Below are 27,545 nucleotides of genomic sequence, written 5' to 3'. Positions count from 1 at the left end.
TCTAAACTGACTTAAATTTCAGATACTATATATATTACGCTAGCGTGATCATTTTGAACAGTGTTGAGAGCTACCATGGAATGTTCCGATCCCGGGCCGACCAAACCTAGTCCGAGCTGTTAGGTACGCTATGATGTAGTACAAATCAGTATATCCACCCGATTCTCTTTCTTTTTTTGTCTGTTCCTGCTCATCGATCAACTTCATCCACACCTAATCATACCACACAATGGCATGGCTGAGTCGTTCCGACACTATGCCACAGGGTTCTCCCCCATCATCCCCTGCACTTTCAAGCTCTCATCAGTCCATACGCCCGAGAAGACCCAGTCTGGAGCCCGAGGGCGAGATCCTTTCTACCCGCGGTCAACGTCTAGCCAGTCTCATTCGCAGGCGTTCTTTCACCCAGAGCCTGAACCCTGGGAGGATAGCTTTCGGCATGATGAGCTGCCACCATGGGAACGGGCAAAGAAGTTAATTGGGGATGTCAAGTCCGTCTATAATTGGTATGTCATTGGCCATGGTCCATGAACATGTCTGCTTTTGTAGGGGGTGCTTGGAGGAAAACAGGATAGCTAATGGAAATATGGTCTCTAGGCAATTGTACTATAGAAACCCCGACTCGTTGAAAGGAATGGGGAAAAAGCTGTGGGTAACTCCTTTCTCTCAATTGAGACCACTAACCTAACATCCGCAGACGTGAATACTATGAGCGGAACAATGATCTCATCGCACAATACGTATACATTGACCGGCTACTTGACTCATCATTGCCGCATCGCCTCATCGGCGATTATCACCAAGGTCACGATGTCATACCGGAGATCAATTCCGAGAATTCTGGAAACGGCCACGTACCTGACAACAGCCTGTTTGCTGCTGCCGAAGGCAACGGAGAGCCACAACAAAAGCAAGACCGAATCAAACGGACGCCGCGCAACCTCTATCGGATCCCAGATGAGAGCACGCCACTTCTACCTCAGGACGGAAACGAAAGTGCCCCGTCCCTATCAGATGGCGGGCCGAAAGACGACGACTTCGTGGATAGCGGAGCCCGCATTGTCACCATTGCCATCTACGTGAACTTCATCGCCAACGTGGTCTTGCTAGCAGCGAAGATAGTCGTCATGTCCATGACAAACTCCCTGTCAGTTCTGGCCAGTTTGGTGGACGGCGCATTGGACTTTCTGAGCACTGCCATTGTCTGGGTGACGACGACCCTCATTCAGAAGGATGACCGCTATCAGTACCCTATCAGCAGGCGCCGATTGGAGCCCCTGAGCGTGTTGGTCTTCGCCGTCGTGATGATGACCTCCTTTGTCCAGGTGGCTATCACGTCCTTCACTCGGCTGATGTCCAACGATACAACCCTAGTCAACCTAACGATCCCTTCGATTGCGGTGATGGCTAGCACCGTAGTAGTGAAACTTGCATGCTGGTTCTGGTGTCGGCTAATCAAAAACTCGAGTGTCCAGGCCCTGGCACAAGACGCTGAAACGGACGTCGTGTTCAACTTGTTCAGTATTCTCTTCCCTCTGAGTAAGTGCAACCCACGCCCAAGATATTAGAAAAACGAACTAACCTTTCCTCCTCCAGTCGGCTCCTTCACCAAACTATGGTGGGTCGATCCGCTAGGCGGTCTCCTCCTTTCAGTATACATCATCTGGAACTGGGGCGGCACTGCAGGCGAGCACATCCGCCATCTCACAGGAGCGGCTGCATCTCCCATCGACCAGAGCGTCCTACTTTACATGACCATGCGGTTCTCGAAAGCCATCCTCAAGATCCAGAACCTGAGGGCATATTATGCCGGCGACCTCTTGAACGTCGAAGTAGACATCATCCTGGAAGGGAAGACCCGGCTGCGCGATGCCCACGACATCGGCGAGAGTCTGCAGTACATGATCGAGAGTGTGCCGACGGTCGACCGCGCCTTCGTGCACATGGATTATGATCCGTGGAACATCCCCACCCACCTGAACCAGCAGGCTCATTAGTTCATAGAAAACAGACTATAATACTAGTAATTCATAGAAGAAGACTTGCTGTGTATTCAATATTTACATAGTTACATAAATCGAAGCTGAGTCATCCCCACCATTAAGCCCCACGTGACTTCGCGTCCAGCGCGTCCAACGCGGGTAGTAATCCGATCTCAAATTTCCTGACGGTATGTAAGTAACTTGCGAAAGAACCCCAGAAAAAAAAAAGACCAGAAGCGGTGTTGCTGTAACGTAGCACAGTGACATTGGGCTTCCCAAACCAGCTGCACATGACACTATCAGTCCGACGTCAACCATGGAAGGACAATTGAGAGCTTTAAATATCTGTTTCGGGATTGGCTCTGGCGGCTGCTCCTTGCTTAGAGGCCCTCGCATCTGGGGAATATCCGATTACCCGCTTGGGTTAGTTAGAGAGTCATTCATCCTAACCAGGGTTGAGGTGGTGGTGTGGTGAATTCCGGAGGTGTATGATAAAGCGTCCGTCGTATGCCGTTGGTAACTATGGGGTGTTGTACCTGTAGTTGTTACTGTACACCTGAACCGCGATGGTGTATCAACCCCGCGGTTTGGTATTGCTGGTGATATGAAGGTGATTTGTCTACAAAGTGTGTTTGGAAAAAGCGATGTAGATTTTATTTCCTCGAAAGGACGTTTTATATTCATCTATAATTTAAGTAAAGAATAGTAGTGTTTAAAAAATATAAAATAAGCTCGAAATTCCAGAAAGTTGGACCCTCGTGCTCCGGGCGGAGCTAAACTGTAACGCCTGCACGGGTGCGTCCGCGTCCACATCGCGACGCGATTAGATGAAGCGCTTTTTTCCCACTCACCTTGGGGTCACTTTTCCGCTCCAGATCACTAGCCCCCCCAGAACGTCAAACGGGACTAGTGCTGGATTTCTTATATTCCTGGTTGTTTTCCTGCTTCTGTCTTGCAATTGTCTTCTCTAGCCCTCATGCTTATATCCTGACTTATCAACTACACAATGTCTGACCCGGAGCCTTCTGCTGCGCCATGCTCATCGTCTCCGCCAACAGCCCAGGCGTCCGAGTCCACAGCTGCTCTCAATTATGCCTTCCTCGTACACTCGCAGAAAACCCTAACGCAGAACCTTCCCCCGCGTGTCGATAACAAGTTACTCGCACGGCAGAAGCGTCGCCGTACAAGGTATATGAAACGGAACGGCCCCCATTGATATACCTAGCTAACGCGTGCTTATTCTGAACGAACAGTCCTGAAGACCATGCAATTCTGGAGGCAGAGTATCAACGGAATCCGAAGCCAGATAAGACGGCCCGGACCAGCATAGTCAGTCGCGTGTCATTGGGTGAAAAAGAAGTCCAAGTACGTCTCTTGGATAAGGTTGAATGATTTAGCACTCCTTTGTTCTGACTGTTGCTCTTTAACGGCATAGATATGGTTTCAGAACCGTCGCCAGAATGATCGTCGGAAGTCGAAACCCCTCCAACCTCATGAACTGCTGGCCCCTCGGTCCGACGCGTCGAAACAGAGTTTCAGCGATGAGAGTGTACCTGCGGAACCAGGCTCTTCTAGTGGGACGGAGCAGTATGACGACCCTAGAAATGAGAACAATGTGGTGACACGGGTCTCGGAGAACGACTCTTTAACATCGGATATGGTTCGTGGAAGCCAAGAGGAACCCGAGCAGCCCGTCTTGAGTTCCCAGACGAGCGTAGCAACATCAGTAGCCCCAGAAAACAAGGAAGGGGCACAAGAGAACTCGCGGTCTGAATTCGAATTGAACCAAGAACATGCGAGCGCACCAACCGATACACCACACCAGAACTCTGCTAAAAGGAAGCGGTCGTTCACGGACCTTAGACAAGGAAGATCAGAAGCACAGCAACCCTTAACACCATATGGAATGCAGAGCATAAAATCACCACCGTCTCTGCGTATATCCTTATCGTTTGATGGAGAAGCTATGGTGAGAAAGGAAGGCGAGTTGACTCCATCCCCGCCCAAAGGACGCAACGCGCTCCGAATTGCCATGTCTTCAGACGGAAAAGCCGTGATCCGTGCCGATGGGGAACCATCACCATCCAAAAACCGCATTTCAATGTTTCCAACCCGGACCCCTCGATTCTCGGGACTTCGGAGAAGCAATAGTGCAGTGGTTCTGGGGACACCTAGAGGATCTATCGAAAAGGAAAGAATCTTTGGACGATCACGCGACCCTCGGAATTGGGAATCTGTTTTCGACACTGATGCCCGGAGTGCATTATCCACCCCATCCAGCTCACAAAGTGGAGCACATACAGGATCCCCTGGATTCTTCCGCTCTGGCGGTCCTCGTTCGTTGACACGAAGCCTATCGGCAAAGTATAAGAACACTGCGACATTCAACTCCTCTGACCATCTTAACACACCCGTCCCTCAAGCTACAAGGGAAAAGAGGAGAAAATTATCGCGCGCGGTGTCGTCGTTGGGCCGTCTCGAGTCTGGTCTCGAAATGACCAACGATAAGAACACCTCTTACTCAGCAAAACTATCGAAGAGCATGGCAGGCAAAGGCAATGGAGAAGTAGAGTGCGGTGATTCAGACAAGGAGAACTGGATCCCCGGGACCCAAACTTCTCGTGTCCGCCGACGAGCGGCTTCTCAACATCATTCGTCCCGTCCCGTTCTGAGAGATGCTAACGGGAAGGATGGAAAAGTCAACAAGGACCTATCTGCCAGACGCTCTCGGCTCTCTCAAGCGTCGCAGCGTAAGGCAAACGAGAAAGCTTTGCCAACAATCGATACAGAAGTGTCGACATTCATGGCTGGTGGGGGTGGTTCGAGTCAGGAAGAAGACCTCGATTGCATCCAAGGCCTGTTGTCCTTGAGCCAAGGTGCATGGCGATAGGAACTAAGATACCCGTTTCCTCGTGCCATGACCTATTTCCTTTGTTAACTTTCCTTTGTTTCATACTCATTTCCTTTGTAGTTATGTTCAAGTTGCGAGCGCCAGCAAGCGGTGACTTCATGTATGATCTGTGATGCTCAACCTGTGATGATCGAACTACCCCTTTCTTTGCCTAGCCATTCATTTCTTCAAGGGATATGATATCGTCCCTGACGGCTGTGGCACCACTACCTACCAAATATTGATGACTAGACCCTGTCAAATATTCAGATATCCAAATGTAATTCCAGGCTAATAGAGCGATTGAAATGAACGATAAAAATCAAGGATATCATTCAATGCAAGCACTGCTGACTACCAGTAGTAAAAACAAAATAGTAATAACTTAAGGTGTTAATGACCTCGGCGGCAACAGGAGCCAACGGCAAGTGGCACGTGGCCCGAGCTCAGTCCCATCTAAATAAATAAATGTACTATCTGCAGGTCCGCTTTTCTGTTCCACGTCGGTTTGATGTTCAGGCTATCTCAGCTACACTTGTATACAAGTCGGTGTTTTTCAGCTTTGGTAAGTAAACAGTCTCTTCATTTACATCTTGTACTTCATATAAAACCTATTTGTGAGGGTGTGCGCCACTTGCATCATGTCTCTTCACTGGCATGGATTGTCGGAATGCTGCCTATATCAACGATGTAGATCAGCCACCCCACTTTCCTTACGGGGTATATCATTTTTTGTATGCTTTTTGCCTTGGAGCGTGTTTCTACCTTCATTCTCCCGCCACAAGCTTGGATTCTCCTGACTCCGTCATCATCAATCCATAAATTGGTGGCGGGCAGACAATTCCTGTGAAGCATGGACTAAGCAAGAGCATGAGTCAGGAACATCTTCATGGTTATTTGATATTCTATCGGGGCATGACTACTTCGAAGCGTTTCATGACACCTACTACTCACATAACACTAACCAGGAGACGGTGCAGAAACTCTCTCGTGCCTGTACTACCAAATCAGACAATATAGTATACCCACTGTCGCTGCTGCCTCAGAAATCCAACCCTGTATTCTCGGATACCAACATGAGTAAAAGCCCACATGTAGCCATTATTGGTGCAGGTTTTTCTGGCCTGAGATGTGCAGATATTCTTGTACAAAATGGCGCGCGAGTGACAATCTTTGAAGCCAGAAATCGTGTCGGAGGGAGGGTATGTGCGCACTAAAGACAAAACTTGAGTAGTAATAGGTCGATATACTAATACCGAGCAGGTTCACCAAAGCAAGGTTGGGGATCATTTAATAGATCTGTAAGTGCATTGCTTTTATAATTTCATTCTATTGCTCGAGACTACTCATGCTGATGATCCGAAGCGGCCCAAACTGGATCCATGGCACTGGTACAAATCCAATAGCGACCATTGCAGAAACGACGAAGACGACCATGGAAGATTTCGAGGGAAATCAAGCATTCATCTCTATGGATGGAAGCCCTATTGACGACAACACAGCTACGAAAATCTCGGAATTCGTGTGGATGACCATTGACAAAGCATTCAAGTACAGTAACGCTCATAAAGATTCTATCCCACCGGAACGAAGTCTGTTCGACTTCTTCCTAGACCAAGTCGAGAAAGTAAACTTTACTCCGGAAGAGAAAAAATGGTGTATTGAGACCTGCAGACAATGGGGAGCGTACGTCGGTGACCCAATCGAAAGACAAAGTCTGAAGTTCTTTTGCCTGGAAGAATGTATAGATGGCAGTACGCTCTCCTCACCGTCATCACATACAGTACCTTCGACTGACTCTCAATACCAGACAACTACTTTGTAGCATCCACGTACAAAGACATACTCGCCCACGTCTCGAGGGCCGCCCTGCAGCACGCCGATATCCGATTCAACCAACCAATCACCAACATCAACTCCAACGTGCAACCAGACCCAAATGCACCTCACAAAACAACATTAACAACCGCCACAGGCGAAACTCACACGTTCGATGAAGTGGTAGTAACATGTCCACTGGGATGGCTAAAGCACAACAAATCCGTATTCACCCCAGAGCTCCCTGCCCGTCTCGTCCAAGCAATCGACAACATCTCCTACGGCCGCTTAGAAAAGGTTTACATCACATTCCCGCGGGCCTTCTGGCATAAGGATCCCAATGACCTCACCACCAGTGGAGCCACAAGTTATAGCGCCTATGAGCGTCCAATCTTCACTCAATTCCTCGATCCCACATACACAAAAGGACCCGAGGGCATCCTCTGGAACCAAGAATGCCTATCTCTAGCCGCTCTCCCCGCGGATTGCGCTCATCCAACTCTCCTCTTCTACACTTACGGGCCCTGTGCTACATATATAGTATCTAAAGTGGCCAACCTCGACCCCTCGTCTCAGGAATACTACGATTTCCTCGATGACTTCCTCCGCCCATTCTACTCCCGTCTGCATGGGTATTCAGAGTCATCGCCCGATTGTAAACCGCTCGCCGTAATGGCAACCCAGTGGCAGAATGATCCCTACGCCGGGAATGGGTCGTATTGCAACTTTCAGGTTGGGCTCAGTGAGGGCGATCGAGATATCGAGGTTCTGCGAGCGGGACTCGGGCCGCATCGTGGGGTGTGGTTTGCTGGAGAGCATACGGCGCCGTTCGTTGCGCTTGGGACGACGACTGGGGCGTACTGGAGTGGTGAGCGTGCTGCTGGACAAATCTGCCAATTATATGGTCTTGGTAAGTTGGGGCTAGGCTTGGAAAGGGATGATTCTTTACCTTCTGCCAGTGGGGAAAGGGTTGTGGCTTCCGTGGACGGAGATGTTGAGATATAAGGTGAACATCACTCTTACCTGATCTGTCGATACTCGTAGGTGGATATAGTGGTTTTGCTGCTTTTGGAGCGAAGATGTAGATGGTTTCGAAATGAACCAGCATATGTATGTACGATTGCCATTGAACAGTCTGCTCTATTTACACAATCAAGGGACACCCCTTGCAATTTGACCCATGATGTAAAATATTGTTCCAACAAAATGAAAAGCAACAGGGGAATCACAACAATGACGCTTAAACCTCGCTTGATAGATGAGAAAACAGACTAATAAGATAACACCCCCGGATGACAAGCCACCCGTACAGAATCATAATGCCTTGCGCCCTGGTGCAACCCACAATATGGAACGATTCCACAAAGAGTATCAACGAACCTGCGCACTCTCCATCTCCACATATCCATTTAGTGAGGCACATGAATCAAAAACAATAGACAAGAGTTAAAGACAGGAAAGGGTATTGCGACACCGACGATGAGAGCCAGAACAAAGAGCAAAGAACAGTTACAATCAGGAGAAGTTCCAGCAAATCAAAAGAATATAATACAGCGCCACATGATAATATTACCGGGAACCGGGATAAGACTGTTGAAGTAGAGGCTATCTCGAGAGAAAAGGAACTGGGGCGCGGGACTCAAGAGCGTCGCCGGTTATATCAATAGCACAATCCTTCACATCAGGAAGTCGAGCTATAAGGTACGTCGGAACAACAGCTGGTGGAGATAAAACTCAACGTTGAGACAATACACCCTTGGTTAAAAGCCGAAGCACAGCCCACAAAATTGCTTTGTTGAGCGTATGTTGCTTGATCATTTGTTAGAGGTTGCGGAGGAAGTAGTCGTGGTCAACATATCAATCTTCCCAAATCGTCTCTAAGTCGAGATCTTGACGACGTTCGGCCCCACAAACGCTCCACCGTTTCCGCTTATCAGCCCTAAGACCGTAGCCCCCTGATACGGTTCGCATGTTCATCAGGGAGCTTGAAGGGCCTGACGCGTCTGACGCCCCTCGTCGACGATTTCCGCTCGTCGCAGCATCCGCTTCATCTGCTCTATCAGCTGCAGCTTTCAAGGCAGCGATCCGATCAGCTTCAATAGCCGCAGCTTCGGCATCGGGAATGTCCGGGATGGTCTCTAAAGATGAAATGCTCGGGCTCCGCGAGCGAATGCTTGTCGGCGTTGAGGGCATTGATGAAGCAGAAGATGTTGAATAACTAGGAAAGGATTCGTTGAATCTTGAGTTGAGAATTATCGGAGATGAGTGCGCGGAAGAGGGGCTGCTGGCAGACTGAAAAGTGGAATTCATGGGGTTGAAATGGAGCGGGGATGACGGTCGTCGGCGGGTCATTCGGGGAAAAGTGTTGGATAAGACAGGTGAGGCCGTACGAGGCTCTCCCTGGATTGAAGAGGATGGCATCGCGGTGTCCAGCTCAGCATACTCTAAAATGGGCTCGGAAATGTTCAAGGGTACCATTCTAGACTCAAGGCTGTCCCCCATTGGGGCCTGAAATGGTAGATAGCGTTTCACGGCATTCTCCGGTGAACTTGTTGGTGCCTCGCGACCATGAACGAAGATATACCTGCCCCGTGAGTCCAGCCCCGGGGTAGAGTGAGCGCGCGTCATAGGAGGTAGGCCCGATACCTCAGCCAGAGATCGAGACCGAAAATGGGAACGGGCGAAGGGCGAGCGACTCGGAGAAGGGGCCGGGGGACGTGGCAGAGTGATCGTGACGTCGTTCTTGCGGTTGTCAGAGGACCCCGGCGCTGTCGGCTCGGGAGAGTCCACCGATTCCACGGGACTAGGGGGTAGTATTATCCCCTCTGGGGATAAATAGCGAGACGTTTCCATATCCGTCATCGATTCGTTAGTCGGGTTAAATCGGCCTCATGCTGGTTGGAGGGGGGGTGTATGGAGGAGGTGCAAGAAACAGGGGATAGGGGGTAGGGAAGGGAGTAAAGTTAAGTGGTGAAGTCAAGACTTCGAAGTCGCGGACTTGAAAAAGAGAGCAGGAGGAAAGAGGGCGCGCGGGTGATGGGAAAGGAAAGGCCGCCGCGGCCAATGAATTCGCGCACGCCAAGCCACAAGAGGTTTAGTTCTCTCCGCGCTCCACCGCCTGCAATTTTGTATATCAAAGGAAACACATTGAACATGTTGAATCCCTTCATGTCGTACGCGGACTGAAATTTATATTCATATCGAGGGTCATTTTCTTCTTCCCTCTCACTTCGTGCCAAAAAACAAAAACTAAAAAACAAAACTGAAAGGAAACGAAATTTAACAAGTCACACCCAGGCCTGAGATACTCCCGAGTCCCAAGGTGTTCCTTTTTTCTCTGCGCACCCCCAACATGCACCTGACCGCATCATGTCCAAGCTCATGACCACGTACCGTTGTGATTGACTTCTGCTACTCCAACCCTTCGGTTACTATATTAGTAATTTTCTCATATATTCCTTCATATTTGAATCCCTCATGCTGTTCGTATACTCCACTTTTATTCTTCTCTCTGCTGTCGAATACCGGAGTTAACATCTGTGTAGCAAGAGAGGTCATTGGAATTCAACCGACGGATTTAAGGGCCGTAACAAGTGCATATCTCAATAAGCAAATTCACAATCGGTGTATCACGCGGTGGGTACTGCTTCCATCTGGACACATGCATCTAGGCAATGCCATTTGTTTTACGCCGTTTGGTCTGCATCAATGAACCACTCATTGAAATGCATGTGTGCCTTGGAATCCATATGTAAGTGGTAGAAATATTGTGGAGTGGACGTAGTACGTAGATACCCTCGGGAATGTTGTTTAACAAGAACTGGAGAATCATGATCCTTGTTTTAGCATATGGCCCCCTTTCTTATTAGGCTAACGGACAAAGGTATAGACACATTTGCTGGACGGAACATATAGAAAAAAAAATGAAGGACAGAAAGGGTACTGAGAGATGGAATAGCAGCAGCGAAAGAGATGATCCAAAGACGAACTTCCTATATATCACTATCCCGTGACGTACATAAGGGATTACTAGGTTTATTGGGGGTATTAGGCAGGAAAAGGAAAAGGAAAAGGGAAAGAGAAAGGAAAAGAAAGAAGAAAGAGAAGAAAGATAGGTGTTCCCATCTTCAAGGTACGTTGTCTCACTGGTGATCGTGTTCTTCGTCCTTGCAAAGAGTTGAGGCCTCAGGTTCCTCGTCCCGCACTGCCACATAAACTTCTCGCACAATATCGCCTTGATGGCCTTTAAGTGCCCATTTTCCAATTCCATGGTCTGGAGAGGCTCGCCTAACACCACGACCTCCACCTCCAACGATCAGGTTCCCGGGGCGGTAGTTCTCATCCATATGCATTCGACGAATTGCAGATACATGGATTTGGGCATTATTTGGAATGTCACGAACCTCTCCGCACGGAAGCGGCCACCGGATCGGTTTCCATGACCCATCTTTCTGCAAATCCATCCGACGGAATGGGAGGTACTCCATCATTCGCCATGTGAGAACCGATAGAGGTGGTAGGCCATTGCCGAGTTGCAGACAGTCATGTATTGGGGCCAAACAGGATTCTTTGAGCGGCGTCAGAAATGTGGATCCGGAGTCGTTCGTTGCTTGTATCCCATCCCCGTAAACGGCGGCGACATGGGTTGCCAGTTGCTGACTTGCAATTGGCCTCAACGGATGGCCATCTTGGTACGCACTGGTATTCAGGTCCCAGTGCATGTTCTCGCGAATGGGGGAGTAATCCTCATCATACTCCTCTAGACATTGAAAGTGCTCCATCTTCGCAGGATCAAATTGGAGCCCAGCGCGCCGGGCCTCTTGAACCATCCAAACCAATGGTGCGTGGCTGAGTGGCCATTCGTCTGGCTCTTGTTGCCATCCTCCACCAATATCTGCGTGACCTCCCGGAAACCATACTTCCTGAATGTCTTGCGGACTATCCTCATCCTCATCATAATTTTCCGCCCCAATATGTTCGTGTGGCACTTGGAGCGAAATGTCCGAGTAGTCACTGTTGATGGATGCTCTATCATCTGTGGGTGCTGTTGCCCCGGGAACAGCCAGGCTGAGCTTTCTCTGGGAGGGTTGTGGCCGTGCACGGTATCGATGATTTGCGCTGTATACACTCTGGTTCGAGCTTCGCACACTGCGGTACATAGATTCGGTCTCCCCGTGCCTCTGCTGATTGGGGTCATCCTCGTTATCCCCTCCATTGATGACGATTTCGGGGACATCATCAGATTTCTCTGGAGCATGGTGCAGTCGGGGTAGATGACGTTTCCAGTGGGAGGACTTTTTTTCCTCACAGCATGGCCTGACCTCAGAAATCAGGTCCTGTCGAAACTTGGCACGTCGCTCATCGATCCCCACCGCATGTCGAATGACCTTGGCCGAGCTGCGGGCAGTATATGGGAACTTGCTTCGTTGCATCCACGCGGATTCAAACGCAGGCACACTATTGACAGTATCAAATAGTCCCATGAACTTAATTCTCGTAATTGGTCGACTGAATGTCTCCCGGAAGGCCTTCATATACTGGAACAGTTTCTCCCTTTCAGCGGTATCTCCTTTGGTGTTACGTCTTTTCTGCCATTTGGCAAAGGTCTTCCATGCAAATCGGATGAGCTCCTCGTTGCCAGCCTCGAGCAAGCCGATAAAGTCCAACATTTCTGCAAGGAAGCGAGCAATATAGGAACCTCGACTGAAGCCTATGAAGTAAATCTCATCTCCGGGTGCATAATAACGCATGAGGAACTTGTATCCGCCCATGACATGGTCAGCGAAGGAGGACCCGACGGCGGAGTCCTTTGCTTTCAGATATGCGGACCTAATCCGATGGAAGCGGCCAGAGCTGGACAGGGACTTGGAAGTTACATAAGTTCCAATTCCTGGCTGGTAATAGTGAAATTGATGACTCTTGCTGCGATCAAGCATCTGGTTAGAACATTAGTGTCAGACCAGGACATTGGCTTACGGTCTACATGGAACCTTCTCGATCCTCTGTGTTGGGCCAACTTACTCGAAATATCTTCAGAACATTACTGTCCGACTTATCCCCGCAAAATTTATTTCCAGTGCCATCGAAACACAGAACAAATTGCTTTGGCACACGGGCCGGTCCTAAAACTGCTGCATCCATGTTGGTTGCTCAAAAAAGGGATAGGCAGTATAGCTCAAGGCAAGACTTGCCAGAGCAGTCAACACGCTTGGATATTCTGGGTGGGAAGATGTGGATATAGATATATTCGCCGATGACGGTTACTCGCAAGCACATGCGACTAATACCGAAAGTATGTCCCTTAGGCCCTAAGGATGTGAACGAGCCTGGGCGCGGAAGGATGGAGCGTAAAGAGGACGCTCCCTGTTTTAGAGCCCGCTGTCTGCATCATAGCCTTGGATTCGACCAAACGAGACGTCGATGTTAAGCCTCCTGAGTGGAGCAAGAAGGTGGTTGGTCAAAATGCACGATTAGACACATTCCTCAGCTTGCACCAACCCTTACAAGGCTTGTAATGGTGTAAAAATTTTTCTTTTTCTCTGGGCCATTGCGCACCACATGCCTTTCTCTTCTTTCCCTTTCTTTTTGCTTTTTTAGTGTCCCTTTTCTTCTCCTCCCTTTTTCCTAAGTTAGATTGTTTGTCCCGAGTGGATCTTTGTCGGCTATGGTGGGTTCTGACGGGATGTCAGCTGCAGCAGAAGCCAATGATCAGCAATGACGGGGTTCTCTCAAGATGCAATGCTCTGAGAAGGGCAAAGCAAAAAAAAGAAAAAAGAAAGAGGAGAGGGGGTGGATAATCTTGGAGAAGTGATCGTCTCTCTGCACGTCGGCGACCTACCATCAAATGAGATAGCCCCAGGCTCAGCCAATCTCGGGGTATGGGAACTGTGGTTGATTGCCAAAGCCATGGCCAATGCGGTTCGTTGATCGAAAATTTGGAATTGATTACGGAACAGTTCTCGTATGTGACCCGTACGCCAGGGACGATCCTTTCCAGCCAGCTCGTCCGGTGGGGATTCATGGATGGCGGGTCGCCTTTAGCGCATATCTTGCGAACTCCGTCTACATTATGTTACATACGGAGTATATACGAGCCTCGCAATACGCAGGCCATATCTGAGTCATTTTGAGACTCCCACGGTGTTTCACCGAATCATGTTTGTCCAGGGTTTATGATTCTCCCCCGAGCGTTCCTATTGGAGCAGGGGAGGCCACCTCGACTTCCTGTGTGTACCGAGTAACTGGTTAGCCGAAGCAAGGGGTGGAGTGAGCAAAGCAATCTTGGTGGGTTCGCTCTGTAGGGCGGACAAGAGAGGGGTGGAAAGGGGGAATTTTCGGGGAAGAAGGGAGGAAGAAAGAGAAAAGTGAGAGATGCTAAGCAAAGAAAACACAACCTTGTCATTTTCGATACTGAGACAATGCAATCATTGGACTGGGGTTCTCCATCACAGTCTCTAGTCGATGGAGCATACCACGGAAAGCTGAAACTTTGTACGGAGTCGCTTAAGAGTTTCTTGGTGTGTGGGGAATTTCAGGGCCCCAGCCGTCAGGTTCCGCCACGAACCATTCGGCAACACCCGGTCGGCTCCAATGGAATTGGTCTCTTAGCCCCTATGCCGGCATTCAGCTTGCGTCTGTCAACTCACTCGGTCTACGGAAATGTCAGAAAAAGCAAACTTCAAAGTCTTAATTTCATCGACCTTGGAGCACGTATGTATAACCTTGAGACATGAAATTACTACGTTATACCCTTGGCCGTAGTACAAGGAGACCAGCACTACATATATCACCCCTGCAGTAACCTTAATCAACCATACCAATTCACACCCTTGCACAGATTTATTCGCACTGCTGATTTTTTGAAAAGTACTTTTGCCATACGGTCCCCTGCGATTCATTTATTTCGTTGCTTCCTCTTGTCTATCAAGTATTGAGTGCTTTTGCAACATCAGGCCGCAAGGAATTACCTAAATAATCCCTCAAGGGACGAAGATTGGCTATCGACTGACGCTAAGACACCGACTTGTCCTCAGATCGATTGGGTTGCTGTATTGGCGAACACATAGATTTCGTCGATCAGCTTGGTGATCGTCAGATTTGCATCGCGGTATCGTACCGTATTGTACCACCCAAGGTACTCTAGTGCTGACTGACTATCTGGAGCATGGCCTGTCAGTCTATAAATGGCCTTGTTCAAAAGCACCAACGGCAAACATATACTATGAAAAACAAAAAATAGTTTGTTTGCTTTTCTTTCTTTTTCTTTTTCTTTTTTTTCCTAAAAAAAAAAGTTCAACTATATCGAACAGGCTTTGTCTATGTGTACCTCTTTTCCCCTTTCCACTCTTTTTTCACTCCTTTTGGTGAGGGTTACCCACGGGGCTCCACCGAGGTCACAACTAACAGAAAGTTAAATGATGATGATCCCGTGTTCGAGCGCGTGGCTACAAATTAGGCATTAGCCATCCCATTGGACTCCATCATGACAGCATTATGGCTTGGGCGAGAAAAGTCTGTCGAAGTACAGAGTAATGGCCGCGCAAAGCCTAGACTCCATTGATCGTGCTTACCTTGCTGTGCCAGTACTCTTACAATGATATAACCTTTCTTATCTAGTCTCGCTGGAGGCCCTTCGCTGCTGGTATCGCGTAATCGACTCCGTTAAGACATACACCCTTACATTCTCGAGGACCTTCCACAGTAGTCTAACTTTCAGATTACTCATGGTGTTGGTCGGTGAGGAACAGTGGGTATGGAAGAAGCTAAGAAAGTATATCTGCAGCACGCGTACCCACAATACTCCACGACGGAGGACTGATTCATGTTCGTCGGTATCGTGCTCATGGATGATGGATAGCATGCCCCCGCCAATGATTTTGGAGCACTTAGCTTGGAGCTTGGGCCAGGATGAACAGGACTCTACAATTGGCAGTCTGGAGCCGAGGTGGAGATTGAGCTCTTCCAATTCCACAGTCCCGCTTTGCCATGATTATCAACTTGGCATCGACGCGATCGCTGCAGATTCCACATGAGTTGGTGGCTGGCTAGTAGCTACACTTACCGCAGTGGACCAAAGATCAGCTGGCCTATTCACCAGTACAATGATGATGACTTTCTGTAATGCAAGCTGACGATTAAACTTTTCCTCTGCTGGTGGGTCGGATGTACGGTACTACAGTGGTCAGCGAAGAATTACTCCGTAGCAACCTACAGATCCCTTCTACGACCCGAAGTCAATGCGCAGCGTCCATGAAGTTGAACAGATGGGACAGTGTACCGTGCTTGGTCGATGAAGCCCCCTTGACTGGCCAGTCTGAGCATCTCCACTGAGTCCACTCTCGTCCCTGGTCAACAGGATTGACCAAACATGATCCTTCCTGCGCCGCCCGCGGGTCCAAACCATATGGTAGGTACTATTACTTGACAGCATCCGGGATGAATTTCAGCTGTGCAATTAATCTACCCCTAGACTGATTAATTAGTTTTGCTATCAATCGGATTCGACGGCCAAGCTCCACCCGCAGCTGTGGTAGCGATTTAACCCCATGCTGTGTTGCGCTTTTAAAAGCTACTGCTTCGTACGACCACACACGCGAAACTTCCTTTAGCATTTGTCGGTGCAGATTCTCCTCCATTTCTGATCTTTGCTCACTTTCTGTTATACCCCGCGTCGTGCCTTTTTGAGTTCATTATCCTTAATTGATCACCTTTCGCATCTATTCACATACCATAATCATAATGTTGCGGAGATTCTCTACGAATTTCAAAAAATCGAAGAATGACCGCGAAACCAAGCAAAATGGCGCTCAGGTGAATGGAGACAAGCGCCAGTCCAAAGTGTCGCCGGCGCACAAGTCGTCTTCGGATCAAGAACCAAGCGGTAAGGCAGCAGCGGATGGCGCGTCGGTTTTCGACAAGTATGCGCAAGTCCTCCACGCTTCTCAAAGCCCTCTGCCAAACCAGACCGGTGACGGTGCCACGTTTGAGCAGCACCAGGGTAGTCTCATGAAAGACATCCAATCTCTTGACTACGAGGGTTTTACAACCGCGAAGGAGCTAGTTAGGACGAAGTTGAAAGGGGAGCTCGTTAACGATAAAACAATGCTTATGGAGAACATCATCAAAGTAAGATTACTGAATGACTTGACGATCTAGTGGGAGGACAGCATTTATTGACAATGATTTGTCTCGATGTAGCTCGTTAGTGGTCTTCCAGGAAACTCGAAGACTCGCGCCGAACTCACAAACAAATTCCTGAATGAGCTTTGGGACTCCCTGCCCCATCCCCCGCTCTCGTGAGTTTCTTTGACGCAAGAAGCTGTTGGCGCTCGATTCGGGTGGTACTAATAATGGTATAGATTTGTGGGCCCCGAATATTCCTACCGATCTGCCGATGGCTCCAATAACAACCCTACCTTGCCATGGCTGGGCGCTGCCAACACACCATATGCGAGGTCTATCCCTCCCCTTACAATCCAGCCAGGTGGCTTACCTGATGCGGGCTTGGTTTTTGACTGTCTCTTTGCTCGTGAGAAGTTCACCCCTCACCCGAACAAAGTTTCAAGTCTTTTCTTCGACTGGGCCTCTTTGATCATTCACGGTGAGTTGACAGTTACGGACGGCGCAACTCCATGATTCCCTATTAACGCTCTACTAGACATTTTCCAGACCGACCCCAGGAACCCCCATATGAACAAAACTTCAGGTTACCTAGATCTCTCTATCTTATATGGTGATGTTCAAGAAGAGCAAGACTTGGTTCGTACACATAAGGATGGCAAACTGAAGCCTGATTCGTTTTCCGAACCTCGACTTCAGGCTTTCCCTCCTGCCTGCTGCGTTATGCTAGTCATGCTGAACAGGTCAGTCGTCCTCGCTTGAGTTGCATGGTGTTATGCTGATGTAGAAGTACGAATTAGGTTCCACAACCATGTGGTAGAACAACTGGCCGAGATCAATGAAAATGGTCGTTTCACCAACCTCAGCCTAACCCGAACCTTAGCGAAGAACAGCTCAAGAAGGCGTGGGCGAAATACGATGAAGATCTCTTCCAGACAGGTCGCTTGTATGTTTATTCTACCCCACTCAGGTTTAGAGCCTTCTAACATTCTACAGAGTCACATGTGGTTTGTATATCAATATCACCTTATATGATTACCTGCGTACAATCGTCAACTTGAACAGAGTTAACAGCACGTGGTGCCTGGTGAGTTCACATTCTTGTTCGACATTGCGAGGAGATCTAATCACAAACAGGATCCACGAGCACAAATGGAGGGCAGCGATCCCACGCCATCTGGCCTGGGTAACCAATGCTCTGTGGAGTTCAATCTTGCCTATCGCTGGCATTCTGCCATCAGCGCCAACGACGAGAAATGGACGGAGCAGATTTATGAGGAGCTGATGGGAAAGCCCGCTGAGGAAGTATCAATCCAAGACCTTATAAAGGGGCTTGGCAAGTACGACCGGAGTCTTTCAAAAGACCCTTCGGAGCGTACTTTCGCCCACCTTCAACGTCAAGAGGATGGCACGTTCAAGGACGAAGAACTCGTAAACATTCTCGCTAATGCAACTGAGGATGTTGCCGGTGAGTCCCCTACCCAGCGAATAAGTGTTGAATCATACATACTAAACATGGTTCAATAGGTTCCTTTGGCGCACGGAACGTGCCCAAGTGCCTTCGGGCAGTCGAGATTCTGGGTATCAACCAGGCGCGTAGGTGGAATGTTGGCTCCCTCAACGAATTCCGCAAGTTCTTCGGCTTGAAACCATATGAAACGTTTAAGGAGATCAACCGCAACGAAGAAGTTGCGGAGGCCCTCGAACATCTTTATGGACATCCAGACTACGTAGAACTGTACCCCGGTATTGTTTCTGAGGAAGCCAAGGAGCCTATGGTACCTGGTGTTGGAATTGCTCCTACATATACGATCTCTCGTGCGGTTCTGTCTGACGCTGTGGCTCTTGTCCGTGGTGACCGTTTCTACACTGTAAGTTTGTCCTTTTCATGGGATCATAATACCATTCATCTAACATAGACTATAGGTCGACTATAATGCCCGGAACCTGACTAACTGGGGATACAATGAGGTTCGTTACGACCTGAACGTCAACCAAGGATGTGTCTTCTACAAGCTTGCGACCAGAGCCTTCCCGAATTGGTTCAAGCCTGATTCCATCTATGCCCATTATCCCATGACAATCCCCAGTGAGAACAGGAAGATTATGAAGGATCTGGGAAGGGAATCTCACTACTCTTACGAACGCCCGTCATTCACCCCTCCCCATGGGAATTTGGTGTCCTATCCCAATGTCAAGCTGGCTCTGGAACGTGAAGAGGACTTCCGCGTGGTCTGGAGCGGCAATACTCCGCTCACCTCTGCTAAGGGAGGCGATGACTTCTGGAGCAAGTCATTGAACAATGACCAGTGGCGTAACAGCATCAAGGAATTCTATGAAGACATCACTGCCAAGCTTCTGCAAGAAAAGTCCGGAAATCTTGCGGGAATCAAGCAAGTTGATATCACTCGGGAGTAAGTTACCTTGATCAACAGTACGACCGCAGTACAAGAGCTGACCACGTCTGTAGTATTGGAAACCTAGCGCCTGTTCATTTTGCCTCGAAGCTGTTCTCTCTGCCTTTGAAGACCAAGGGGAATTCGCGTGGAGTCTTCACCGAGAACGAGACCTTCATGAGTATGGCAGTGATCTTTACTAGCATTTTCTTCGATGTCGACAAGACCAAGTCTTTCTCTCTTCATCACGCGGCTCGCGCCGTGTCTCAGCAGCTGGGTCATTCCGTTGAGAGTCACGTCAAATCCATCAGTTCTCCTGGATTCCTCAGTGGCCTCATTGGAAATCGTCACAATGATCACAACGCCTTGAAGGAGTACGGTGATCAGTTGATCAAAAAGCTTCTGGAAAGTGGCTTGGGTGTTTCCGATGTCACCTATTCTCAGGTTCTCCCAGCAGCCGTGGCAATGGTGCACAACCAGGCCCAAATGGTAAGCTCCCATCTACTCTTGCTACGGTGCTCGCTGCTAACACATATAAACAGTTTACCCAAATCATCGACTATTATCTTTCGGAGGGCAAGGAGCATCTCCCTGAGATTAACCGCCTTGCCAAGGTGGAGAGCAAAGATTCTGAAGACAAGTTGATGCGCTACTGCCTGGAAGGCTTCCGTCTGAATGGAACCTTTGGATCCTACCGTGAAGCTCAGGCTGACTTCCTCATGACTGATGAGACCGGTGATGTCAACATCAAGCGTGGCGACATAGTATTCGTTGGTGCTGTAAGTGACTTCTCTATTGTCTCGCAAAGCTCGCAGCTGTGACATGGCTAACGTCCAACAGGTCAAAGCCAACCGTGATCCTCAGGTCTTCCCCGATCCCAATGAAGTGCGTCTGGACCGCCCTCTGGAATCTTACATCCAGTACGGTCTCGGCCCACATACTGGCTTGGGCAAGGAAACGACCTTGCTTGCCTTGACGTCTATGTTACGTGTTGTCGGCGGCTTGGACAACCTTCGGCGTGCGCCCGGCCCCCAGGGTCAGCTGAAGAAGATCCACCGTGAGGGCGGTTACTACGTCTATCTGCGAGAGGATTGGGGAAGCTATTCTCCATTCCCAACGAGTAAGTCATCCCTGGTACAGCCCCTGGTATGCTATGAAGGAAACTAACCTCTGCTCTCTCCGCAGCCTTCAAGGTCCACTTCGATGGTGCAATTCCCGCCCCCAAGAAGCGCCTCACTTCCTAAATCACCGTTCTTTTTGGGATTGACCTGAACACCGAGACTGAATAACGCGTTATATTGTATTTGAATATGGGTTTGCGAGATATCCTAGTTCCGTTCGAACTTGTATGCTGTTTTAGTTGGATGATATTGACATCATAATTATATACTACAAATGTAGCAACAGTGTTAGTTATTTGTTTTTACCACGCAAAATTGATCACAACGCTGGTTCTGAGTTTGTCGAACGTGTTATAAGTATATTATTAGAGGTGTCATATCTCTCAACCCTGTATAGCTTGTCCGTAATCCTGTCCTAACCATATCTGCTCGCTGTAGTTCGATCGTCCATTTACCCATTTCCCTTTTAGAGTGTCCAAGTCCCTATTGAAGACAGTTTCAAGGCCTAATTCATGCTACGCCAGGCTCCTCATCATCAGTGTCGAGCGTAGTATTACACAAGCAGGCAAATGCCATACTCTCTTCTCCCCACCGAACTAATACATTCCAAGGCCAACCGGGTAGAAACTCAATCCCCAAGCACGAGTTAACCCTAAGTGTACAATATCTCACCGACAGCTCTCCCTCAAACCCATGCATCCCGTCCTAGGAAATTGAATCATCTCACCCATCAGACAGGTCGCATACCGTTCTGCATAGAGCCCCGGACCCCCAATTGGGGTATCATGCCACTCAAGCCAGGTTAATATCGACCGCATACCTAGCGCGCCCATCCCCACCAGACAATGTATCAAACTCGAAATATGACAGGCTGCGCGCAGTTGGGACCGTCCCCGTATGACCTGTCTTATCCCGATGGATATCTTAGAATTTTCCTTTTTTTTTCCCTTTTTGCCAGGTTTACTTCGGGTTTGTTTTACGAGTATTGTCTTACATAATTACCTGAAGGAAAGGGTGTGGCTCCAATGAGCGGATTTGTATTTTCATAAAATGAAGCTAGTCGCATACTATTGTTTTATAGTCGGATGGTCAGTCCGCAGTTCTTTCCCGGTGGTATCCGTTGTCTTGCCCTTCGTATTTTGGACGGGTTGAAATCATTAGTTGTGTTTTGGAGTGAGTCGGGCTTCGTGGGTTGGTAATGGTAGCCTTGCAATAGGGTGATAGATCCAGCTGCAGGGGGTGGTTGGGGGAGGGAATCAACAATACATGTCGGGAATGGGTTTGTGATTTAGGAGGGTTGATCCACAGCAGGCGGGGCCAACTGTTCCTTCCCTCAGGGCTGATGGGCAGAGTCTTGGATCGGGAAATGTTGAATGTTTTGCAGGTCAGGGGTTCAAGCTCAACATCACCTGTTCATGAATTACGCAAAAGAGTTTAGTGTGCCATTTAGGGTTTAGCGCCTTGCTGCGCGTTACGCTTATGGTGCGTGTTTCTATAAAGTAGAGTTAACCGTAGATAGTTAACTTAACTTGAATCCACCTCCCAGTACGGCTAGCGCAAGGAGCTGTCAGTCTGCCCCACATAAGAGCCTCACAACAATACTCCTCTCAGCCTCTAAAGCATCCAAAGCAACTCCAATGTCGTCCTCATACTCAGCCTGGTTTCGTCAGGGCCCTAACCCTGGAACTATAATTACCCTTAACCAACCCGTCCCTTCCCGGTGGAAGATTCTTGAGAAGTTGAACGAGCATGACTATCAGGTTAACGAGGAGGAAAACGATGAGTATGGCTTCCGTTCTTTCGCCTCGGCTAAATATCTATGCTGCGATCCTGGAGCCCCGACTAAGAAAGCCCTCATGCGCATCTACATTCAAGTTCCCCATCGGAAGACTGAAATGGATGATGCGGATACCAGAAGCCGACAAGCCACAACATACAACCCTCCAGAATTGATCGCCTACCGGGACCTCACTGAAAAGAGCTCGAGTGACACACCAAATCTTCTCGGATACAAGACCGATAAACAGGATCGCTCGGGGCTAGTTCCGGGTGGGTTCATTATCTGGCTTGTGTGGGAGATCGTCCCAGGGCTGCGCCTCGGAGACGGCAGTGGCGCTGACCCATTTTGGGCTCTTGAATTCTACGAAAGGGAGCAGGTTCGCTCGGCTTTTCTTAAGGCTCTACCGTAAGTTGATGTTTCTTCTGTGTTCGATACTGGATCTAATCATTGTCGACTACGTAGTAAGCTGCATGAGAACGGGTGGTTCCCCCGTGTGTGCGGGGCAAGCAGCCTAGTTTGGCACCAGGAGACGCAAACACTGTACGTTATTGCTATATTATCCCAACGAAAAGGTGACGAACTTACTAATCTACTTCATATAGCTACTTTATCGGACCCTTTGAGAAGGCCGGCAATCCCGAACGTCCGATTATGTTCGGTGCCAACTGGATTGCGCATTTCGATCTCGCCAAGCCGGACCCCTCTACGGATGAACGTGATAGTGACTGGGATAAAGATACTTCATGCTGGCAATGGTAACTGAGAAGGAAGCATCGGCAATCGCGCCACTAACCTGACCTTACGCTGGACTCTCGCCTTAGTTGGCTCTACCCACCAGGCGTATTTAAACAGCTTGTCTTAAATGAGCGATCTTGGGCTGGTGTTGGACAAAGTCAGCATGTTCCCTCTATAGGTAAGTGAACTCGTCGTCTTGGGTAGCTTATACATCGAGGTAGTGTGGCATCCGGGGCATTCTTGCGATTGGTCTATAGTATAACTATAGTATAGCTCCAGCTAACCGTTCTAGATCCCCTTGACACGGTTCATTTCGATCTTTTTCCACATACTATAGGTTCATACTATCCCACCCTCGACACTCATCTTTTTGATTAACTCTGTCATTGTATGCATTGGACGATTTTGACAGGGTTGATACACCTACGCGGGTCCGTATTCCTGGATGTAGGGTATAGGGTAGTGGCGGCACGCTAAGCCTTGTTTGGCTACCGCCGTGATGTCCAGAGCGCTAGGTGAAATAACCACGATTCTCCCTCCAAAAGCCACGCACAATCGTGGCCTTTTCATCGTCACCCCTAAGTACTCCGTAATAAAATAAACAAACTACTCCGTACTTATCTATTTTTCTTTAACCACCCTAAACAATTCTCCACCTCGAACAGACCCATTGGGTACATAGATAAGGGGTACAGGACACTCGCCTCAAGAACCCCCTATCTCATCGACAAGGTCCCGAAGACTCGGCTCCACTTACTCTGTGCAGTAGCGCGGATTGAGGCCAAAGGGTTACCGCCCAAAGGCGGAGACAATATCGTAAACAAAAAAAAGTCCACACCGCCTGAGCTCCAGAGCGGAATTTATTCCAGAGCGATTCACCGCCCAACACATCAACCTTGCTGTATGAACCCCATCAGCATCAACAAACCTCCACCTTTGAAACCAATTAATTCGAAGCACACAACCTACCCCAAAATGCCCCCCAAAGTCGCCAAGGGCGAGTACATCGAAACAGTACGTCCCCGAGACTCAATCCCTTCCCCACCCAACCCAACCCCACGCGCACCCACTAACCCCCGCGATAGGACACCGGGAACAAAATCTCCCGCCGGTCTCAAATTCATGGAACCCAGCATATCATCCTCGGCGGGAAAACGGTCATTCAGGGCGAAGCTGTCATTCGGGGCGACTTGTACCGTACATCCACTAGTTCCAGCGCAAGCGGCGACCAGGCGGGACAGCAGCCGTCGACGTCGTCGTCGTCGTCGTCGCCGTCCGTCGCTATTACCATCGGGCGCTATAGTTATATATCGAAGCAGGCTGTGCTGAGGCCCCCGTCCAGGCTACATCGGGGCGTGCATTCGTTCTATCCGCTGAAGATTGGGGACCATGTTTTTGTGGGGGAGAGGGCGGTTGTGGAGGCGGCTAGTGTGGGGAACCATGTGCATATTGGGAGGGATGCGGTGATTGGGAGTATGGCTATCTTGAAGGATTTCGCGTATGTGCTTGACGGGGCGGTTGTTGCACCGGGCATGGTGGTGCCGAGTTGGTGTGTTGTTGGTGGTGCGCCGGCGAGGATTGTCGGCGAGGTTGGTGAGGGGTATGGGGTTGAGGGGGCCGAGGGCGGTATGGCTAGGGAGAGGTATCGGTTGGTTGGGAGGTAGAGATGGTTGGCTTTGATGTGTGATGATTGTGCTTTGATCTCTTTGTTTTCTGGTGTTGTTCTTATACCCCCCCGGTTGTTTAGAGTGTTTCTGTATAGATTTCATTTGATATGGTTTAACCACGTCTGGTTTACATCTCGAGAATTCATACATCCAAATGGTCAACGAATGACTTCTAGCTACCTGACGTCCACGAGTGGAGATTCGTTCACGATCATTAATATCCACCTATTTAAGCCAGAACATATCATCGATCTGGCTTTAGTGCCCGTTCACACCATTCTGGGGGCAAAGCTCCCGCACCAATCTGCTTTCATTGCTGGTGTACTCTTGGCCCGCCTCGGCGCGAGCCATGTCGTTGATCCATCGCCCGTTCGGCTTAATCTCTTCGGACTTGGACAGCTTTGAAGCCATGTAAAGCCAATTCAGTGAATTGCCGACGGTGCTCACTTCGTCGCATACATTGTTGAGTGCGAACCTGTGCATGCGTTCGTACAGCTCATCGTCCGTACAGAGGTCCAACAAATGCTGGGCCACGGCGTCGGTGTCCCCCACCTCCACGAGGAAGCCATTCTGTTTGTCAGCCACTTGAAGAGGGATGCCACCAGCCCTGGTTGCGATGACTGGTGTTCCTTTGTGAATGGCTTCGGACACTTTCACTTCGAATCCTTCCTGTGTAGACAATTGTAGAGCCACCTTAGCCTTGGAGAGAAGGGCATTTAGCAGCTGATCTGACGGACCCAGTCGCACAACGCAAATCTGCTCGGCGAGATCCGGGAGGTTTTCCTCGATGTGGGTGACTACTGCATCGTAGATCACCGTACCGTCTGGATCATCAACAGAGCCGTGGCCGCATATCAGCAGCTTGGGGGCCCGTCTGTCGGGAAACGCAGCGGTGAACCGCCGATGGAATTTCACGTACGATTCTACAACCTCTGGAATGCCCTTCGACGGGTCAAAGCGTGCAATCTGAGCGATATATTCATCTGTTTTCATGTCGCTATATGTCAGTTTACAAACTTTCAACGTAACTGCACTGCGTGGGTAGCAGTATCGCACCTTCAGGGTAGTCAATCGTGGGCATGCCCGAGTTTCTGCAAAAGGAGTTAAAAACCCGGCCATAGTAGGCAATATCCCATTCTCGCATGTTCTTGTTCAGACCGTCCAACCTAAAAGGGCTTGTCAGTCACATTCTTCAGTGGCACCAGGTACTGCCTTACCAGTCCGTCGACGCAGGCATGTATCCCACCTTCTCTCGGGGCACGTTTTTAGGCACGAAGGACTTCACGGGGTGACTAATGTAGATATCTGCAAGTTTTATGTATTCCCAGATTCGCCCCCAAGCTTCTGCCTGCGGAGTCCCCGGTTCGTCAATCAAGTCACTGCGAAGTTGGATGTGACTGCGAAAGATAACCGGTCGGTCCGGAGCGATTTGCTTCGCAATGGGAATTAACGCGGGCATCTGCGGGTCATCAATGATGACCACGTCGGCACCCCCGTCTTTGGGGTGTTGCAGAGGGCCTCCGGGGATCAACCAGTATCTCTTCGCATTTTCATTGACCCACTCCGTCACCTGTGCCCAGTCCTCCTCGCTCAACCTCTCCTCAGGGGAAGCGACACCCTGCAAAATGTTGTGGTTGTTTTTGGTTACACGGAAGACGCCCGGCCGTGGTTTGGGCACGTACCTAGACCACAGGGTCAGTTGACGCCCGACTACCATGGAGAAAGCCAAGCAATTCTACGATTGAGTCTTACCATGTGATATCGGTTCCCAACGAATAAGAGAATCTCACAAGAGAATGTCTCATGAGGCTACACCTCCACCTTGAGGGGTGGCACTGAAAAAGGCAATTTTCGTTTCTCTTTCCTTGAGGTCATTCGCATAATGTTGAATTGCCTTCCAGGTCTTAGGATAAACCGTTTTCTCAAAGTCCTCCAGGTTGGTCAAGCGCACATGGAATGCCGTGTCGACCTCTACTATACCAAGGAAGCCGACCTGAAGCAGAGGAATATTCTCTGGGCCAAACAAACTAGACAGCTTCAGCATTTGTCATATCACCGTGAACCGAGACCCTTCTTACCGAACACATTTGCGGCCCATTGATTCGGCCTGTTCGTCAATGCCTCTAACCTTCCAGGTCTTGCTGTCAGGGATGCCAAAAGTGAACTTATCATCACCCTCCCTTCTACTTCCTTCGGGGAGTACTAGAGGTATGATATCAAGCTCAGCCCAGAGCCTTGAGCACAGGCTGGGGCATTTTTTCGCGATGCGCTCTGGCATTGCTAGACCAATGAATTTCTCCATATGGACGTCACTCCATTCTTGCAATTGGTTTATCACGAATTTCTCCAGCACGGGGCATAACGACTGGCCATCTTTTAGGGAGAGCGATTCTTGAATGAAGTCTAAGAGATAGGTGGTATCGCGAATGGCGATTGCAATTGTCACCGTTCCGTCCTCGACTAACGTCGATAGACCAGCGTAGATGGTCTGGTGAAACGAAGAAGTTAGGGCTTGCAAAACTCAACTGATGAAGCAAATTTACATACCCCAGAGGGAGGCGCAGCCAGGAATTGTTTTCATGCTGTAGAGAGAGACGACGCTGCTGACGCAGAGACGAGCGACGACGTAATATGGCGTTCGAATCGTCATCCATGGCTCACTTGATTAATTTATGAATACTATATAGAGCTGGACGAGAATGGATGCAGTACGAAATGGTTTATGAAGAAAGTGGAAGACTGAGAATTGTCTAACAAGACTAGATAAACCACATATATATATAGATAGAGGATGCAAACCTCATGCCACAGGACTTTTTGCTTTGTTTGCTGTCCCAAAACCTGGGGTGAATTGAGATTGGGATTCGGCGGTCCGGTGACCTCATGATTCTCGGCCCATGACGTACAGAGTACAGCATCGCCCGTGACAGGCATCAATCAAGAATTACATTTGTCGAAGTACGACGAGTACACACGCACATGTTCATCGGACCACGCAAGTCTCACTACAGACGCCTCATGAGGGGATAAGGAGGAA

General features: G+C 49.2%; 9 protein-coding genes across 9 annotated transcripts; 6 read left to right on the top strand and 3 right to left on the bottom strand.

Annotated features, from left to right (window-relative positions):
* Positions 1–234: 234 nt before the first annotated feature.
* ANOM_006739 (cation diffusion facilitator family transporter) lies at positions 235–1,997 on the top strand (the record flags this gene model as incomplete). The annotated part of the gene is made up of 4 exons (XM_015551995.1): positions 235–506; positions 598–648; positions 698–1,539; positions 1,597–1,997. The coding sequence occupies 4 exons, from the start codon at positions 235–237 to the stop codon at positions 1,995–1,997; spliced, it is 1,566 nt and encodes a 521-aa protein (XP_015406637.1).
* Positions 1,998–2,988: 991 nt separating this feature from the next.
* On the top strand, positions 2,989–4,872 carry ANOM_006738 (homeobox domain-containing protein; the record flags this gene model as incomplete). The annotated part of the gene is made up of 3 exons (XM_015551994.1): positions 2,989–3,170; positions 3,236–3,347; positions 3,418–4,872. The coding sequence occupies 3 exons, from the start codon at positions 2,989–2,991 to the stop codon at positions 4,870–4,872; spliced, it is 1,749 nt and encodes a 582-aa protein (XP_015406638.1).
* Positions 4,873–5,753: 881 nt separating this feature from the next.
* On the top strand, positions 5,754–7,695 carry ANOM_006737 (flavin monoamine oxidase family protein; the record flags this gene model as incomplete). The annotated part of the gene is made up of 4 exons (XM_015551993.1): positions 5,754–6,074; positions 6,136–6,173; positions 6,238–6,626; positions 6,683–7,695. Coding segments are annotated over 4 exons (1,761 nt in total), but the record flags the coding sequence as incomplete, so codon positions are not given.
* Positions 7,696–8,547: 852 nt separating this feature from the next.
* Positions 8,548–9,552, bottom strand: ANOM_006736 (uncharacterized protein; the record flags this gene model as incomplete). Its single annotated transcript, XM_015551992.1, has 1 exon — positions 8,548–9,552. One exon carries the CDS (start codon positions 9,550–9,552, stop codon positions 8,548–8,550), a length of 1,005 nt encoding a protein of 334 aa, XP_015406640.1.
* Positions 9,553–10,832: 1,280 nt separating this feature from the next.
* On the bottom strand, positions 10,833–12,831 carry ANOM_006735 (T6SS phospholipase effector Tle1-like catalytic domain-containing protein; the record flags this gene model as incomplete). Its single annotated transcript, XM_015551991.1, has 2 exons — positions 10,833–12,626; positions 12,712–12,831. 2 exons carry the CDS (start codon positions 12,829–12,831, stop codon positions 10,833–10,835), a joined length of 1,914 nt encoding a protein of 637 aa, XP_015406641.1.
* Positions 12,832–16,428: 3,597 nt separating this feature from the next.
* Positions 16,429–20,449, top strand: ANOM_006734 (peroxidase/cytochrome P450 family protein; the record flags this gene model as incomplete). Its single annotated transcript, XM_015551990.1, has 13 exons — positions 16,429–16,815; positions 16,888–16,985; positions 17,049–17,290; positions 17,348–17,552; positions 17,610–17,759; positions 17,806–17,896; positions 17,947–18,277; positions 18,337–18,680; positions 18,736–19,223; positions 19,280–19,694; positions 19,748–19,984; positions 20,046–20,325; positions 20,391–20,449. The coding sequence occupies 13 exons, from the start codon at positions 16,429–16,431 to the stop codon at positions 20,447–20,449; spliced, it is 3,327 nt and encodes a 1,108-aa protein (XP_015406642.1).
* Positions 20,450–21,963: 1,514 nt separating this feature from the next.
* ANOM_006733 (uncharacterized protein) lies at positions 21,964–22,865 on the top strand (the record flags this gene model as incomplete). The annotated part of the gene is made up of 3 exons (XM_015551989.1): positions 21,964–22,511; positions 22,569–22,646; positions 22,709–22,865. 3 exons carry the CDS (start codon positions 21,964–21,966, stop codon positions 22,863–22,865), a joined length of 783 nt encoding a protein of 260 aa, XP_015406643.1.
* A 951-nt stretch (positions 22,866–23,816) lies between these two features.
* ANOM_006732 (dynactin subunit 5) lies at positions 23,817–24,505 on the top strand (the record flags this gene model as incomplete). Its single annotated transcript, XM_015551988.1, has 2 exons — positions 23,817–23,855; positions 23,927–24,505. The coding sequence occupies 2 exons, from the start codon at positions 23,817–23,819 to the stop codon at positions 24,503–24,505; spliced, it is 618 nt and encodes a 205-aa protein (XP_015406644.1).
* Positions 24,506–24,766: 261 nt separating this feature from the next.
* ccg9 (putative trehalose synthase (Ccg-9)) lies at positions 24,767–27,162 on the bottom strand (the record flags this gene model as incomplete). The annotated part of the gene is made up of 6 exons (XM_015551987.1): positions 24,767–25,491; positions 25,565–25,674; positions 25,726–26,218; positions 26,324–26,535; positions 26,587–26,996; positions 27,052–27,162. 6 exons carry the CDS (start codon positions 27,160–27,162, stop codon positions 24,767–24,769), a joined length of 2,061 nt encoding a protein of 686 aa, XP_015406645.1.
* Between the last annotated feature and the right edge of the window lie 383 nt (positions 27,163–27,545).

This window comes from Aspergillus nomiae (genome assembly GCF_001204775.2).
Source record: "Aspergillus nomiae NRRL 13137 chromosome Unknown contig00144, whole genome shotgun sequence".
NCBI lineage: Eukaryota > Fungi > Ascomycota > Eurotiomycetes > Eurotiales > Aspergillaceae > Aspergillus > Aspergillus nomiae.
The sequence above is the reverse complement of the archived record's forward strand: the minus strand, read 5'-3'. Positions and strand labels throughout refer to the sequence as shown.